The 16,435-nt window shown below is 42.3% G+C and overlaps 1 protein-coding gene and 1 long non-coding RNA gene across 4 annotated transcripts in view; one reads left to right on the top strand and one right to left on the bottom strand.

Moving 5' to 3' along the window:
• PTN (pleiotrophin) overlaps nucleotides 1-11,282 on the top strand; it is a 102,135-nt gene extending 90,853 nt beyond the window's left edge. For 2 of the 3 annotated variants that reach the window (XM_044246651.1, XM_044246653.1), the window contains exon 5: nucleotides 10,507-11,282. In XM_044246651.1, the coding sequence (XP_044102586.1) occupies nucleotides 10,507-10,562 (56 nt within the window). In that variant the 3' untranslated portion in view covers nucleotides 10,563-11,282. The remainder of the gene's footprint in view (nucleotides 1-10,506) is intronic. The other variant, XM_044246654.1, reaches the window with a different exon arrangement.
• On the bottom strand, nucleotides 1,896-9,758 carry LOC122905109. The gene is made up of 4 exons (XR_006384320.1): nucleotides 9,650-9,758; nucleotides 4,524-4,628; nucleotides 3,357-3,436; nucleotides 1,896-2,254 (listed from the first exon to the last, which is right to left on the bottom strand). It is a non-coding gene; the product is annotated as an uncharacterized LOC122905109 (long non-coding RNA).
• Nucleotides 11,283-16,435: the final 5,153 nt, after the last annotated feature.

Raw genomic sequence — 16,435 nt, 5'->3', positions numbered from 1 at the left:
TTAAGGGACATCAAATCCTATATTGTGTGCCAAAGTCACATACCCTGGGGGGACACATGTAAGATACAGCTGACATATTTTGTACTTCTGTAATTAATTTTTGTACCAAGAAGAAAGTGTGAAATCTATTTCACTGGGGTACGGGTTCACTAGCTCTTGGGTGACACAGTACCTCAGCCTGGGTGGCTTCAACAGCAGAAATCCGTCTTCTCACAGCTGTGCAGGCTGGAAGGCCAAGATCAGGGTTTCTGCAGGGCTGAGTCTGAAGGCTGTGAGGGAAGGATCTGTTCAGACCTCTTGTTTTTTTTTTTTCTTTTGGCTCATAGATAGCCGCTGTGTCCCCATGTCTTCACATAGTTTTCACTCTGTGCATGTCTATGTTCAAATTCCCTCTTCTAAGGACACCAGTCTTTGGGTGAGGGCCCACCCTAATGACTTCATTTTAACTTACCTCTAAAAAGACCCTCTCCAGGAAATTCAGATTCTGAGGTATGAGGGTCAGGAACTCAATATGAATTTTTGAGGAAAACCTAATTCAGCCTGTAGCTAGATACATAGAATCAGTTGGAACAACAACAACAACAAAAATCCATTGGGGAAGGAAATAAGAAATGATTTATGGAGCTGTACCTACTGAACTTTTAAATATTCTAGACTTCAAACTTTTCCCCTTGACATAAATCAAAATTTGACTTTCCAATAGCACCAGTCATGTAATATTCAACTTCAGGTACAATAAGAGAAAGTGATGATATGATAAGTGGGAACTACTTATTATTGATTCTAATAATACTCTGCATTTCTGGTTTAGGCTACCGACATATAAGATCTGATCGTATGACAGCTTTTCTCCCTGGGCCTTCCTTCTTACAGAAACCAGCTTTTGAATATTTACATGTCATGTCAGAAATATCATCTCTTTCCTGTGTGGGGGTGGAAGTGAAGAAGGGGGAGGTCTTCAGAGTGGTGCACAGAGTGAGGGAGGGGCAGATGCTTTTGCTGAACATAGGAAACCCCTCGTTAGTTCACGACCCCATGTTTTTCTACGTCTGTGTGAGCACATTCGCATGTGGACCACTGTGCCTGACTCGAGTTCTTTACACTAACTTTGGAAGACATGAGAATGAAGTCAGAGCTTCATTCTACCTGTCACTACTAGCCGTCACTACCAGCAGCTGTGACAACGGGTAGTGACGGGACACCCCCACACGTGCACACACACCCCCAAGCATAAGCATCAGAAATGCATGCCTTCCACAGGCGGTTTCCCTTGCATTAGTTATGTTTGCCTCTTTTCAGTTTAGCTAGTATTTAAAAACAAAATTTTGCACGTGAACATCAAATTCATCCCCTGCAACACACACAGCTGTTGTTTTCCTTCTGTAACTTGTATACAAGTGAGAACACCATGGATTAAAGGCCTTAGAGATGATGCCCTTCTGATCCCCTTCCTCTCTGCTCTTCTCCTGTGAGTCAGAGGGAAAATCCACACAAATGTTCAGCTGTTCCACACCAATGAATGGGTGGAGCTAATACAGGAGGTTCCCTAGACCTGCTGCTGATGGTCTTCCCGGTCTCCCATACACAGAGGTCCGATCAGGGCATCACCCCAATGCACTCATGGCTGCTGAATAAAGAAAGTGCGTCCTAACAAGGGTCCCTTTCACGATTGGCTGGGGAAGCCAAAAGGTGTCTCCACTTCCTTTAAAGAAAGGAGAATGGAGAGATGGAAGGGAAAAGTGGCTGAAAGGCCAGAGCGCTGGGTCTTGGGTCAAGGGAGGGGGGTTACTTTACCACTGCTGGGTGACTTGCTTTGGCACGGAACTGACATGTTTACTGTCTTATTAAGCTTCCTCTGTGTGATCAATGAAGTAATCCACAATAAGTACAGTTAAATCTGTATTACTTACCAGCATTTTCACAGTTGAACTTTGTTTTGAGGAGATGCAGTTAAACGCTGAGTCACCTCTCAGAGTAAGTGGGGGCAAGACAGAGGTTCCCCATGGAACCCAGACATGGTTAGCCTGACAGACGTCTAGACAGACGTGTACTATCTTTTATCTAGCACGCACTATCCCATCTACTTAATAGCAGAAAGGACAGGTTAGAAGGATGGTTGGTTGAGAGGGAGAGGTAGGTATTGTGCAACACAACTGATGAGTGCAAAGGAAGGTGGATGGGGAGGGAGAGAACGCATATCCGCGTGTGGGCAGCACCGAGGAGCAGTTTGGATGTATGCAGTCCATACGTAATCCTGAAAGTAAACACACGGAGTCAACAAGAGGAAACAAAGCAAGTGGTTATTCCAAAATAAAAAATCGAAGAAGAAATAAAAGAATAATTGCACAGATAGTGGACTAATCAGATCAGAGAATGATTTAAGAAAAAAAATGTAAAGATTATACGTTGGATTTTTAAATAGAAAATTCTTTCTGTGTTGTGCAACTTAATACATGCTACCCCACTTTAAACTGAAATGTTGGGAAATTTTAATGAAGGAGGCTGAGCTGTCTAGTTCCCGGTCGGATTTTAGGTGGATCACTGAGTTGTGTAACTCAGGATTTAAAAGCCTTGTTACCAGTTCTAAGGAAGAGCTAGGTAACACGAGGGATTAGGTATTTTCAGGTGGCTAATTCTGAAGCACAAGCAAGTTCCTTTAAATAGGTTCCTGAAACAGTAAAAGAATGGGGGCGGTTTCCAGCCTTGGGGACATATCTACATTGGAACTATACGCTGACAGTGATATGATCCTTTCCCTTCACTCAGTTCTAATGGTTTTTTAAAATAAAGTTTTTATTGGGGTGCCTGGGTATCTCAGTGGGTTAAAGCTTCTGCCTTCAGCTCAGGTCATGATCTCAGGGTCCTGGGATCGAGCCCCACATCGGGCTCTCTGCTCAGCGGGGAGCCTGCTTCCCTCTCACTCTCTGCCTACTTGTGATCTCTCTCTGTCAAATAAATAAATAAAATTTTAAAAATAATAATAAATAAAGGTTTTATTTATTTGAGAGAGACAGATAGAGAGCAGGAAGGGGCAGGAGAGGGAGAAGTAGGCTCTGATGCGGGGCTTGATCCCAGGACCCTGACGGAGCTGCCCAGGTGCCCCAGTTCTCATGATTTATTGAATGAGTCTCCAAAGGCTAGTTTCCATGGCTCTGGCATGGCTCCGGCTGGCCTTGCCTTCCTGCTCTCTGAATCTAGCATGTCCGTTTCTGACTGTCCATAGCCTCTTCCTTTATGAATTCTACCTGTAAGAAGGTGCAAATCTCTTTTTTCTATTCCAGTAAGTAGTTCTTGCCACTGGTTTAGTGACCCAAAGCTACTTCATTGAAGTCAAGAGCAAACAGAGTTGAACTCACGGTAGTTAAAATCCAGGCTCCACTCAACCATTTCATCCCTCAATTCCTTTTCATGCTTTCTGGGGGCACAGGCAGGCCCTCTGAAAAAAAAAAAAACAAAACAAAACAATCCAAGATGTTTTGATAAGAAAATGAGATAAGCTTATTCCAGAATTCTCAACTCTTCTACTCTGATATAACATCTCCCTGGAGTTCTCTGAAAACTTTTACATTGTTATCTTTCTTCCAAGATTCACTCCCCCAACTTTCTCTCCGATTTCCTGAATCCTGAAAATGTGTTTACTTGTACCAACTGCATGGTGGTCCTGTTCCTAAAAGGACCTGTGATGGATGAAAAAGAGATGATGCACGCTGTTGATTACTGTCCTTTTGAGAACAAGTTTGCTGGGATGGGGTCCGACAGTAGTCACTGCTAGGAATGTCGATGATTACTGTCTTTCCAGAAAGAAATTTGTCAGTGCATATCTAGAGCTTTCCGAAGGCCCTGCCCTTTGGTCCAGCAGATCCTCTTCCGGTAATCTGTACAACACTTTACAATATTGTGATTTGTACAAAATGTGCATTGCATCCCTATTTGTGGTAATAAAAAGTGAGAACAAGCTACCTGACTGACAAAAGAGGGAAGGTTACAAAACATATGGAACGGGATGCCATAAAGGAATCCTCTGTGGGCATGCTTCAAAGTAGATGCAGTGGTATAGAAATAAGTTTTAGTATAAAATACTTTATCAACCGTCAATATATTCCTACTGAAAGTATATGTTACATATAGTCATTGAAAGACTACAAATAGAGGGGTGCCTGGGTGGCTCAGTGGGTTAAGTCTCTGCCTTCAGCTCAGGTCATGATCTCAGGGTCCTGGGATCAAGCCCCGCTTTGGGCTCTCTGCTCAGCGGGGAGTCTGCTTTCTCTCCTCTCTCTCTTCCTGCCTCTCTACCTACTTATGATCTCTGTTGGTCATATAAATAAATAAGAATCTTAAATATATATATATACAAACAGAACCCACGGTGGAAAGTGTTCTGTCTGTATTTCGAAAATATGGGTGATTTCTGTTAACATATATGTTTCTTTACTTTCTATATAAGCCCGTATTACTTTTTAAACCAGCAAAGTAATATTCTTAAGAAGAATACAATAACAAAGCGAGGAGAAACTCCTTCTTACCTTCAGGCTGAATTTCCTGTAGACATTCTTTTTCTCCCTAGTAACTAATTCTTCCCGAGGATACTGTATCTTTTACAGCGTAGGCATCAATGATGCCATGAGAAACTAGGAAGAAGAGAAATAGACATTGAGGTCATCAAAACAGCTGCCACATACTCATGATTCCAATTAAAAATACATACTTTTAGAGTCCTTGACAATTTTGTAAGACTCTCACAGCAAGCACTCTTGAAATCTTATAAACTCTACGAAAGCAGAATTTTGTCTTGTTTGCCATCATCTCCCAGCATCTAGAACGGTGCCGGGTACACAGTGGATATAGGGTTATATTTGCTAAATGAAGAAATGAATGTTTCTTGAACAGTGGTGGTCAAATAGGATATTAGAGGCTGTAAGCTCACACAGTATGTATGGTGTCCCTCTCCAGAGGACAGACTAGGTGTTCTTATCCTCAGTTTATAGGGAACAGATGTAAAATAATCAATTTTCCAACATCACAGAGCTAGTAAAAGGAAGGATCCGGATTAGAATAATTCTTTGAGGATCTGGTTCTTAGTATGATTCGAGCAGAATTTCATGGTCTCCTTATTGCCCTACTAAACAAAGGCTCTGATGCCACTTACTTCTTAAAGATTTTGTTTTCTAATCAGAATTTTTAAAATGTATAGGTTCCGAATTGACTGTAGCATGACTCTCATTAATCCCTATGTTAAATTACTATGTTAAATTTTAAATTAAAAATTCTCATGATGCATAGCTCATGAGAATTTCCCTTGGCCAAATTTTGATTTTTCAAAATAGAATACTGTCAGGGTGGCCCTCCAGGTGACTCATAGCCATACGAGCAACCCGAATCCTCTCTGGAGTGTTCCTCCTTAAGGAAAGTGTTGGGACTTCCTGAACACTTTCAAATATATCTTGAACAAAACAACCTGTTTCTTTCTGAGCAACATGAAATACACACATATCAGGAGAAAAGAAGGACTACTATCCTCCATCACCTCAAAAAGTGGCCAAAAAAGAATGAAAGTCTTTATAAACCTAGGAAAGGAAAACACACTAAGGGCACCCCTGTGAGTGTTCGTGCAGTGAGGTCCCAGGAGGGATCATCCAAGCGAACAAAACAAGCCACTTTTCAGGCAGGTGCCCTTTGAGCTCACATGTCCACAGTGGCTCACTTCCTATTGGCATCCCTTTGAGTTCCACAGCCTCAGTCCCCGTGGGGAAGAGTGACATGGAGCCTGGGGTGTTATTTCATGTGCGGCATGTGTGTCCTTCTTTCCGTTGTCTTGGCTCTTTTCACTGGGAACTACGGTGCTCGGCTGTTTGACATCAAGATACCAATCACAGAGGCTCTTAAAACCTTTGAGAGTCGCCGCTGTGTGACTCTGTCACAAACAAAACACTTGCTTATGCTGGTGTAGCCCTGCTCCAAGCCGATTCGTGACCCTCATACTCACGGCAGATTTCTCTTCCCTGTAACCTCGATGGGCTGCTAAGACGGGACAGAACTTTCTGAGAGAGTTAATTCAGTCTTCTATTTTAAAGACAAGAGAAAGGGTTGAGGAATCTGGATAGCGTTCAGGGATGTATGTTGGTAATTTTCTTCTTCATAAAATAGCTTTAAGGAGATACTGAAATACTGCAAGATTTTGACGGCACTCCTTACTTTTCTCGAGAAATGCGAATGAATTAACTGTTTCCTATCCACGTGTTCATTTCTTCACTTTTTTTTTTTGTTTAGATTTTATTTATTTATTTGTGAGAGAGAGAGGGAGAGAGAGAGGGAGCACAGGCAGACAGAGAGGCAGGCAGAGGCAGAGGGAGAAGCAGGCTCCCTGCCGAGCAAGGAGCCCGATGTGGGACTCGATCCCAGGACGCTGGGATCATGACCTGAGCTGAAGGCAGCTGCCCAACCAACTGAGCCACCCAGGCGTCCCTCATTTCTTCACTTTTAGGCAACAAATACTTCATGAGCACCTGTCATGTGCCAGGCACTAAGACACCGATGTAAATGATAGATACGGTCTTCTGCCCTCACAGGAAGAGGGAAACGTAGATTAATTAGGTATGAAATTAGAATTGAACAATGAATTTTCTAAGAGCAGTGAGAGGCACATGGAAGTGTCTGACTATGGGTGGAAGCTGCTTAGTTTGGGGGTTCTGGGCAGGTTTCCTTAAGGAACTGAAGTCGAAACGAAGGTCTCAAGGATGAGCCAATGTTGGCTAAGGGAGGCTGAGGGGGCAGGAGGAAGAGCAGGAGGAGAGAAGGCCGCGCATAATGGCTGAGGTCATGGGCATTCCTTTGACACACTGGAGACAATTTTTGACACAATTCAGTCATTTGGCTGAGGTGAAAATAAGCAAAGAAACCTCCAGGAAGCCCCGTCAGGAAGAGGAGGGCGTGGTGAGCCAGTGAGGCTGGAGTTCTTGTCATGGGAGAGATTCATGTACCTCACTGAGGAGCTGCCAGTCAGCTGTCACGCGCTAGGCCCTGTGCTGGCGGCTCGGGAAGGAACAGTGGGGCGGGATTCTGCCCCTCACGTAGCTTATGCTTAGGGGCGACTACAGTATGAACGGTCAGTGCTCTGAGAGAAGAGATATAGAGAGAAGGCTTCTAACGCAGACCAAGCAGAGAACCAACTAGAAGTTGGTGTCAACACTGGTACCTAAAGGATGGGAGGCATTAACCAGATGGAAGTGGTTGTGTGTGTGGGGGGGTGCAGACCTGACGGAATGAAAAGGAGGTTTGAAGGCCAAAGACTAGGGGAGAAAAAGAATGATGTGCTCCAGGAACTGAAATAGGCAGAAGGGTAGAGACTCAAGCCAAGGGAGGGGACCTGAGTGACGGCCAAGAGACGAGTGCAGAACAAGACCAACGGCATTTACTAGAGATGGATGAGCAACAGAAGCTGTGGGAGGAGGTCAGACAATGGCCGCTCATTTGATTCTACAGCCAGATCGAGGTGGACCCTGAGGAATGACTAACACTCTTTTGGACTCCCATTTCTTCAGCACCTACATAGGGCAGATGGACGAGGTTCTTTGCAGATTGTAGATTTGATGATACTATTTGAAAACCCTCATGTAGAGGGGCACCTGGGTGGCTCAGATTAAGCCTCTGCCTTCAGCTCAGGTGGTGATGCCAGGGTCCTGGGACTGAGTCCCGCCTGAGTCCCTCCCTGCTCAGCCAGGAGCCTGCTTCTCCCTCTACCTCTGCTTCTCCCCTGCTTGTGCTCTCTCCCTCTCTCAAATAAATACATAAATAAAATATTTAAATAAACACCCTCATGTAGAGTGGGTAAAGCCTGAGAGGCTGTTCCTGAGTTTTTGAGGCCACAGAGACAAGCAGTGACAACATTCATATAGTCTGTCTATAAAATGTACATAAGTCACCAAAAAAAAAAAAAAAATGCTTTTGTTTGGAAGCAATATTACCAACCTAAGTTTCTTCCTTATTCTTTTTTATGTAAGAAACCAATCTGACCTCATGCAAATAGAATTTAATCCTTCTTCCCACTACTTTCTACTTAGATTTGAACCCAGAGTGGTCTTAAGGTCTCCAGTGTGTCAAAGGAAGGCCCATATGACTGGCCAGCAGTGTCAAAAAGAAAACTTTCTGATTGGCATTGTGCAGATTAAATGGGCAATTGGTTGATTTCTTGGTATTTAGCATGTTGTTAATTAGTGAATTTAAACTATGGGCATTCCCCAGTAGGGGATTTGGAGAATTTGAGATCAGAGAGACTAGAATTCTACTCCAGCTGACATCCCAGATTATTCTCTGAGGATACCTTTCTAATAAACAGCTGTTGTTTAAAATGTCAACCAAAGACTGGGAATTATTAAATGTTAAGACACTGACTATTCAGAAATAAAACAGAAAACAGAATTTGACTTTATAGGTATCTTTGAACTCGGAAGTTCTGGTCATCTTACCTTTCATGGGTCCAAAGGAGGGGACATTTATAAAGACAAGCAAAAACAGAGTGAAAGTTTAAGTCTCTTCAGTTTAGGTAGAAAGGGAAGGACGGGCATGAACAAAGTGAAAGCTGGCGAACAGCAATTTAGCAACTCCTGTAGTAATTGTGTGTGATGCCCTCTTGAAGCTTGAGTAAGGAGCGTAGGACTTTGTATGGAAATATTACTTCACCTAGTAAATAATGGGCTTTCAATCTTATCAGAAGAAATGATGAGGATTAGGGAAAAAAAAAAAAGGTTCAAGCTGTGCCTAGGTATAAGCTTGGGTTTTACAATGTACGTGTTTGGCATTACGTTCCCTAGGCCCCTCTTGGACACAGGCCCCGTGATCCAGTGAACAGGGGCTGCTTGCCATGACTCTTGTCCCAGTACTCCTCTGTCACTCAGCACATTCAGGAACCTGCTCAGTCAGTGTGTCTTGGGGATGATGAAGAATATTAATAATACGGAGAAATAGCCTCTTGTTCTTAGCAGGTTTCTTTAGGGTAATAATAGACTAACCTTTATTGAGAACAGGCTATTAAACCATGCTCTGTTCTCAGGGAATTTTCTACAACTCGTTTAATGAGGATATTGACCCTAGAAAGTGGTACTATTCGTATGCCCATTCACAGGTGAGGGATCTGACACAACACGACTGGCTTTCGGGAAGCCTCAGCTTGGCTTAGTGGTGGAGCCAGGCCTCACACGCCAACAGTCCCACTCCAGCGCCCGTACCTGACCCCTCTGTTTCTACCACTACTGTGGGCCAGACAGGGGCAAGGATCTTAAAAACATTTTAGCAATAGCCTTTCACTTGCTAGCCTAGCGATTCTGGCCGTTCTCATCTTTGGAGCCCTGTTCCACACTGCATTCTCTTCAGCCTAGGAAAAGGGAGACAGCAGGATGATTGACTGGAAAAGGACGGGATGTTTTGATTTAAATCCTCATGGTTGGGACATGTGGGCGGCTCAGTGGGTTAAAGCCTCTGCCTTCAGCTCAGGTCATGATCTCAGAGTCCTGGGATCGAGCCCCACATCGGGCTCTCTGCTCAGCGGGGAGCCTGCTTCCCCACCCCCCCCCCTGCCTGCCTCTCTGCCTACTTGAGATCTGTGTGTCAAATAAATAAAATCTTAAAAAAAAAAAATTCTCATGGTTTTACTTACCCAGTTTAGCTCAAGTTGGGACATTCCATTGGCTTCATCCAAGGCAAGAAGACTATAGAGTCAAAGCTCCTTGTGGTTCAGAGCTGGTCCTTCAGATACAGATCGCTGGCGAATATATAAGCAAAGAGCAAATCAGGAGAGAAGGCGCTTTGAAATTGGCAGGAAAAATGCTTATTAACAGCCCCATGGGAAGGGCATATGGGGAGGTGAGGGGGCTAAGCAGAGCTTTTATACCTCTCCACCGAGCAGTGAGTATCCTGGTGTGTTCTCTCACAGAGGTCTGCCCTGTTTCTCTTCTAAGTAGGAGCCTCAGACAGTATTTTAAATACCAAATGGGAGCAACCAATAAGATGACAGGCATCTACAGGTGTCTGCATGAAGGAAGGCTGTATCCCTCCTGCCTGCTCTCCTAGGCACTCTCCTGGCAAAAGCAGGTTCACACACACATGCGCCTTGTCCCTCTATCTAATCATTTCATTCCTAGACGACGACAGTTGGCCCGTGAAAAATGAGGGGTGGAACTACTTGGGTCCACTTGGATGTGAATTTTTTTTTTTTTAATAAATACAGTACTGTATCAATAGCATTTTTTTTCACTAGCTTCCTTTATTGTAAGAATATGGTATATAATGTATACACAAATGTGTGTTAATGAACTATGTTCTTAGTAAGGGATCCAAGCAATAGTAAGCTATTAATAGTTAATTTTGAGGGGATAAGAAGTTACATGCAGATTTTCAACCGCATGGAGGGTTGAAAATCACATGCATTGTTCTAGGGTTAACTGTAAAAGAAAAGTACCCCCATTCCCATTGTTTACTAACGTGATGATTTTTTCCCCCTCTTTTTCATCACAGCAGAATCTAAGAAGAAGAAAAAGGAAGGCAAGAAACAGGAGAAGATGCTGGACTAATGGGTGCCGCCTTCTGTGGAACACGAAAAGGATGTCAGCAAACAGGATCAGTTAACTATTGCATTTATACCTATGTAGGCTTTTTATTCAACAGTTATCTATAGCTTAAGTACACGATAGGCAAAAACAAAAAAATTTTGTAGTAGTGTTTTTTTTTTTAAATGTATACCATAGGACCACTAGGGGCTTATAATAAAGGACTGTAATCCTATTTAGAAAGTTGACTTATAGTATATGATACATGGTAGAGAACTGAGGTAAGTTTTTTTGGAGTTATGTGATATTTTGCATTTAAATTTTTTTTTTTTTTACTTTTTTTCTTTTGCCAGCAATTAAGTGTTATGACCATGTAAACTACTTTTCTTGTTAATTTTTCACCTAGACTTTTTTTTCCCAATTGAGAAAAACATACATACTAAACAAAACAGCAATAAACTATAATCATCCTATCTGAGGAAAATATCTTGTTTTCTGCCAATGGATTAAAAAAAAAAAAAAAAAAACTTTGGTTAGCAAAATGGGGGGAGGGGGCACAGGAAGCCCTAATTCAATGTTGCTTTTTTTTCTTTTCTTTTCTTTCTTTCTTTCTTTTTTTTTTTTTTTAAGAAAAGCATTAAAAGAAATTCACTTTGGCAGGAACATTTGTTTTCTTGATGAAATTATTTTTCCTTCTGAGGAAAAAAAAGACTAGGAAAATAAATCAAGGTGATGCTGAAAAAAGGTGTTTTTGTGTGCAGTGATTTGTTATTGCAACCCTCTTCCATGGTCTCCTACACTCCCCCATTAACCTGCAATCAGACAAATTAAATCACTCGGGCACAAATGTTATAGAGGGTTTAGGTATACACAGCATAGATGTAAATGTAAATCTCTGTATTTTTTTCTAAAGATTTTATTTATTTATTTAACAGAGAGAGAGATCACAAGTAGGCAGAGAGGCAGGCAGAGAGAGGGGGCAAAGCAGGCTCCCCACTGAGCAGAGAGCCCGATGTGAGGCTTGATCTCAGGACCCTGAGATCATGACCTGAGTCAAAGGCAGAGGCTTAGCCCACTGAGCCACCCAGGCACCCCCATACATCTCTGTATTTTTAACTATCAATATTTAGTGTTAAAGAATTGAACAAAAGTCCCAAAGTAACCCAGAGTTTAATGGACTAGGAAAACACTCTTCCTGATTTGGATTATGCAAACTCAGACTTATCCAATATAAGAACAGAGTAACACATGCAAAATAGTAGATTGTACTTGGCTTCTGTAGGCTAACAATTCCGACTCTATTATCTACCACATGTACCAAGATACCTACCAAGGACTATCTGTACAACTCCCTTATCAGCTGGGTTCCAAGTACAATCTCTAAATAAACAAGTCAATGCTTCTATTAGAGAAATAACACCTCAGAAATCAGCTGAGATTAGCTAGTATTACGCTTGAAAAAGCCACTGCTAATTTTAAAGCGGTAAGACTCGATAAACAAAACACCTATCTACCAAGATAACTCCAAGTCCACTTTCAGAAATAATGGTTTCAGCATATCTTGGGCTAGTCATAAAATCATTACACACTGTTCTAATGATACAGCCAAAGAGCCTTCAAAGCTAAACTGCTCTGCAGTTGAGTCAAAGACTCCACTTGAGCTAGAAATGTTCAAGGGGGTCCTTGCTCCCCACGGAGTCAAAACCAACTGCCAGTGAGGAGTAGAAAAACCTGAAACACTTTATGGACTCATGCTTGATAACAGCAGAGCACCTTGTAAAGAGCAAATGACAGAGACATGAACCGTGAATGCAGTCCTTTTACCAGAGGACCTTAATAGGAAAAAAGCACTCATGGGGATGGATGGAGGAGAAGAAAGTTTTGAGTAGGGTTCTTTCTAGCAAGTCCCATAAGGCTAGAGATGGTGGAAGAGTCTGCAGCAAATTTTGTTAGCCTCTCAGCTAATATTGCCCCTCCATCATACTTTAGCCAAAAGAGCAGCTCAGGAATCGGTAATGAGCTAAGGTAAACTAGAACAAAATCTCCCCAAAGAAAAGCAGCTCTGGAAGTGATTGTGGCATCCCCTCCACTCACAGGGCATGGAGGATGATTCCTAACAAACCATAAGATAACCCTCTGATTCTCTGGTAAAGCAAGGGCAAGGGTTGGAATGTTCATTGCTATTGCATAGGCTATGAAATGAAACTTCCCCTAAGTCTTGAGAATTATTCTACCCCAACTCCAGCTTAAAATATCTTGCTGAAGTACTGAAAACATAAATACAAAAGGACAAGCTCCAAAAAAAAAAAAAAAAAAAGATTCTCACAAATAGGATAAAACAGACCATCATTAGTCATTTCAGAGAGTGCACTAGCAAACTCTTCTTCCCAAATGTTCTGAATTTTATGGACTTTACCTTAAAGTTTATTTAGCCTTGATATCAGCTATGATAGAAAAAGAGGCTTGGAAAGTTGGCAGAGTAGGAGGACCCTGAGTGCATCTCATCCTACATTTACAACTATATCCAAGAACATGAATTGGAGAGCGAACCAAGGACTGGCAGAACAAACTCCACAACTAAATGTAGAGAAGCTGCCGCATTAGAGAGGTTAGAAATCGGAGAGGTTAGTAAGGGCCAAAATGGTAGTTGGGAGTTGACCAAAGGAGAGAGGAAGCTGTAGGGCTCCATGGACACGGAGAGGGGAAAACCCAAAGAAGCCTGCACGGGGAAAATGAATCCCTGTAATATCTGGCCTTAAAACCAAGAAGGGCTGAATTCTGTGAGTCTGTATAACCAGTGGGACTTGGGGCCTGGAGCTTTAAAAGTCAGCTGACTGAGCAGTGAGTGAGCCAGGATAGCCAGTGGTAGCTGGGTCTCTACCCCTAAAGAGACAATAGCCCAGGGAAAGTCAACATAGAAGCCACAGTTTGCACAACATCAGGGAGATCTGTTTATGGTAATTTCAGAGAGAGTTGGGGGAACTTCTCTGGGAACAAAGGAGCAAGCAGCATACAGAGAGCCACCTGAGTGAGGTGGCCCTGCACAGACACTTACCACTTACCCTGCTAGCTATATGCTCTGCCCATGAGTTCTGAGGATTCACCCACTCCAGACACGCTGGTCTGGGCCCTGGGCTCAGTACAATGCTGTGCAGGCCCCACCCAACTGCAATGCACACAGACACTGCCTGTCCCGGCCACCAACACCATGACCATGCACCATGCTCCCAGCAGCTCAATGCTACCCTGCCCCTGAGTCCTTCTGTGGTCATGCCTCCTGAGACCCTGCATGCTTGGTTCTCACTAACCTCACAGAGAGCAAGCACTGGCCACAATAGGCAGAAAATCCATGCAGACAGCTGGGCTGAAAGGTAAAGGGACTCCGACACAAGAGCAGGACACTAGCAACACACATAGGAGACTCCCCTGAAGTGCTGGGTTCTGGTGAACAGGAGACAGTGCACTGCAGGGCCCTACAGGACCTCTTCTTCCTAAAGCCACTACTCGCAAGAACAGAACACATAGCTGACTGACCTTAACACAGGAAAGGCAGACACAGAGAGGTAGACAAAATGAGACAAGAGAGATATGTCCCAAATGAAAGAAACAGGACAAAGAATAGGACAAAAGAATAGGAATATAGGAAAGAATAGGACAAAATCAGAGCAAAAGGTCTATGTGAACAGAAACAATATGCCTGAGAACAGAATTTGAAGTAACAATTAAGATATTCACTGTGCTTGGGAAACCATGGAGGACATCACTAAGACCCCTGACAAAGAGATTAAAAAATAACACATCAGAGATCAAGAACATAATACATGAAATTAAAATGCTATAGATGGAATAAGTAGTAGACTACAAGAAGCAAAGGAAGAGATCAGTGACCTGAGGATAGAGGAATGGAAAGCTATCGAGTTAAACAGGTGACAAACAAATCCTGCATAATGGAAACAGAGAACTCAGCAGATAACATTCAAGTTAGAGGGATGCCGGAAGACTAAGAAACAGGGAGAGAAAATGTATTTGAAGAAATAATAGCTGAAAACTTTCCAAATCTGGGATTGAAAACAGAGATCCTGATTCAGGAGGCAAAGAGGTTGCCCAACAGATTGAACCCAAGGCAATCCACACCTAGACACATAGTAATTAAAATGGAAAAAAAAAAAAAAACAGAGAATGAATTTTAACGTTTCCAAGAGAAAAGGCGGCAGATACAAAGGAAATCCCATAAGGCTATTTGTTGATTTTTCAGCCGAAACTTCACAAGCCAGAGGAAAGTGACATGATGCATTCAATGTTGAAAAGGAAAAATATGCAGCCAAGAATACTTTCTCCAGCAAGGCTATTATTTAGAATAAAAAAAGGAGAAAGCATTTGCAGACAAAAGTTAAAATTCATGACCATTAAACCACCCCTCTAAGAAATGTTAAGGGGTAGTCTGAGTAAGAAAAAAAAAATACACACACACGACTGAGTGAAAGAAAAATAGAAGCACAAAAGCAAAAAAAAAAAATTTTTTTTAAGTATATCTGTAAAAATAAGTCAAGAGAAGCACAAAATAAAAGGATGTAAACTATGATGCAAAATATCTGAGATGGGGGGGGCGCCTGGGTGGCTCAGTGGGTTAAGCCGCTGCCTTCGGCTCAGGTCATGATCTCGGGGTCCTGGGATCGAGTCCCGCATCGGGCTCTCTGCTCAGCAGGGAGTCTGCTTCCCTCTCTCTCTCTCTCTCTGCCTGCCTCTCCATCTACTTGTGATTTCTCTCTGTCAAATAAATACATAAAATCTTAAAAAAAAAAAATCTGAGATGGGGAGGGGTGAGGAATAAAGAATAAGTTCAAAATTAAGTGACCATCAGCTTAATAGAGACTGCTACATGCAGAAGATATATATAAGCCAATGGTAACCACAAATCAAAAAACAGTGATATGAAAAAAATAAAGACTAAGGAATCCAAGTATATCCCAGCAAACCATGAAAGAAAGAAAGAGAAGGATCAGAGAAAAACCATGAGAACAAGAAGTAACAAAATGGCAATAAATATATATCTATCAATAATTATTTTGAATATAAACTGACTAAATGCTCCAGTCAAAAGACATGGGGTGGGGGGTGGGAGGTTGGGGTACCGGGTGGTGGGCATAGTAGAGGGCACGGATTGCATGGAGCACTGGGTGTGGTGAAAAAATAATGAATACTGTTTTTCTGAAAATAAATAAATTGAAAAAAAAAAAAAGATGCAATTGTTTGGGGGCATCTGGGTGGCTCAGTGGGTTGGGGCCTCTGCCTTCTGCTGAGGTCATGATCTCAGGGTCCTGGAATGGAATCCAGCCCTGCATTGGGCTCTCTTCTCAGCGGGAAGCCTGCTTCCTCCTCTCTCTCCCTGCCTTTCTGCCTACTTGTGGTCTCTGTCAAATAAATAAATAAAATCTTAAAAGAAAAAGAAAAAAAAAGAAAAATTACTAGAGTTTCAATAATGCACTCATAATTGTGCCCCTAAATTTAGAGAAAAGAATTTCTTTCCTAAATTATTAAGAGTACTGCTTTAATATTCCCATAATTTTGCTTAGTGCTGGCATGGACTAATTAACTCTTCTATAAATGAAACTAGTTGATTTTTTAAAAAGATTTTGTTTATTTACTTGCCAGAGAGAGAGAGAGTGTACAAGCAGGGGGAGAGGCAGGTGGAGGGAGAAGTGGGCTCCCCCCACTACGCAGACTCATCCTGACCGGAGCCAAAGGCAGATGCTTAACTGACTTAACTGATGCCACCCAGCATCCCTGAAAGTAGTTGGTTTTTGAAAAAGAAATTATAAACAAGAGCATTATAAATTTAAATGACTACTTTGTTGTAATACAAAAAAGGCTTTAGTTTTACGTAGGTTTAGAAATAT

This window comes from Neovison vison, chromosome 4 (assembly GCF_020171115.1).
Source record: "Neovison vison isolate M4711 chromosome 4, ASM_NN_V1, whole genome shotgun sequence".
NCBI lineage: Eukaryota > Metazoa > Chordata > Mammalia > Carnivora > Mustelidae > Neogale > Neogale vison.
This window is presented reverse-complemented; position numbering and strand designations above follow the sequence as displayed.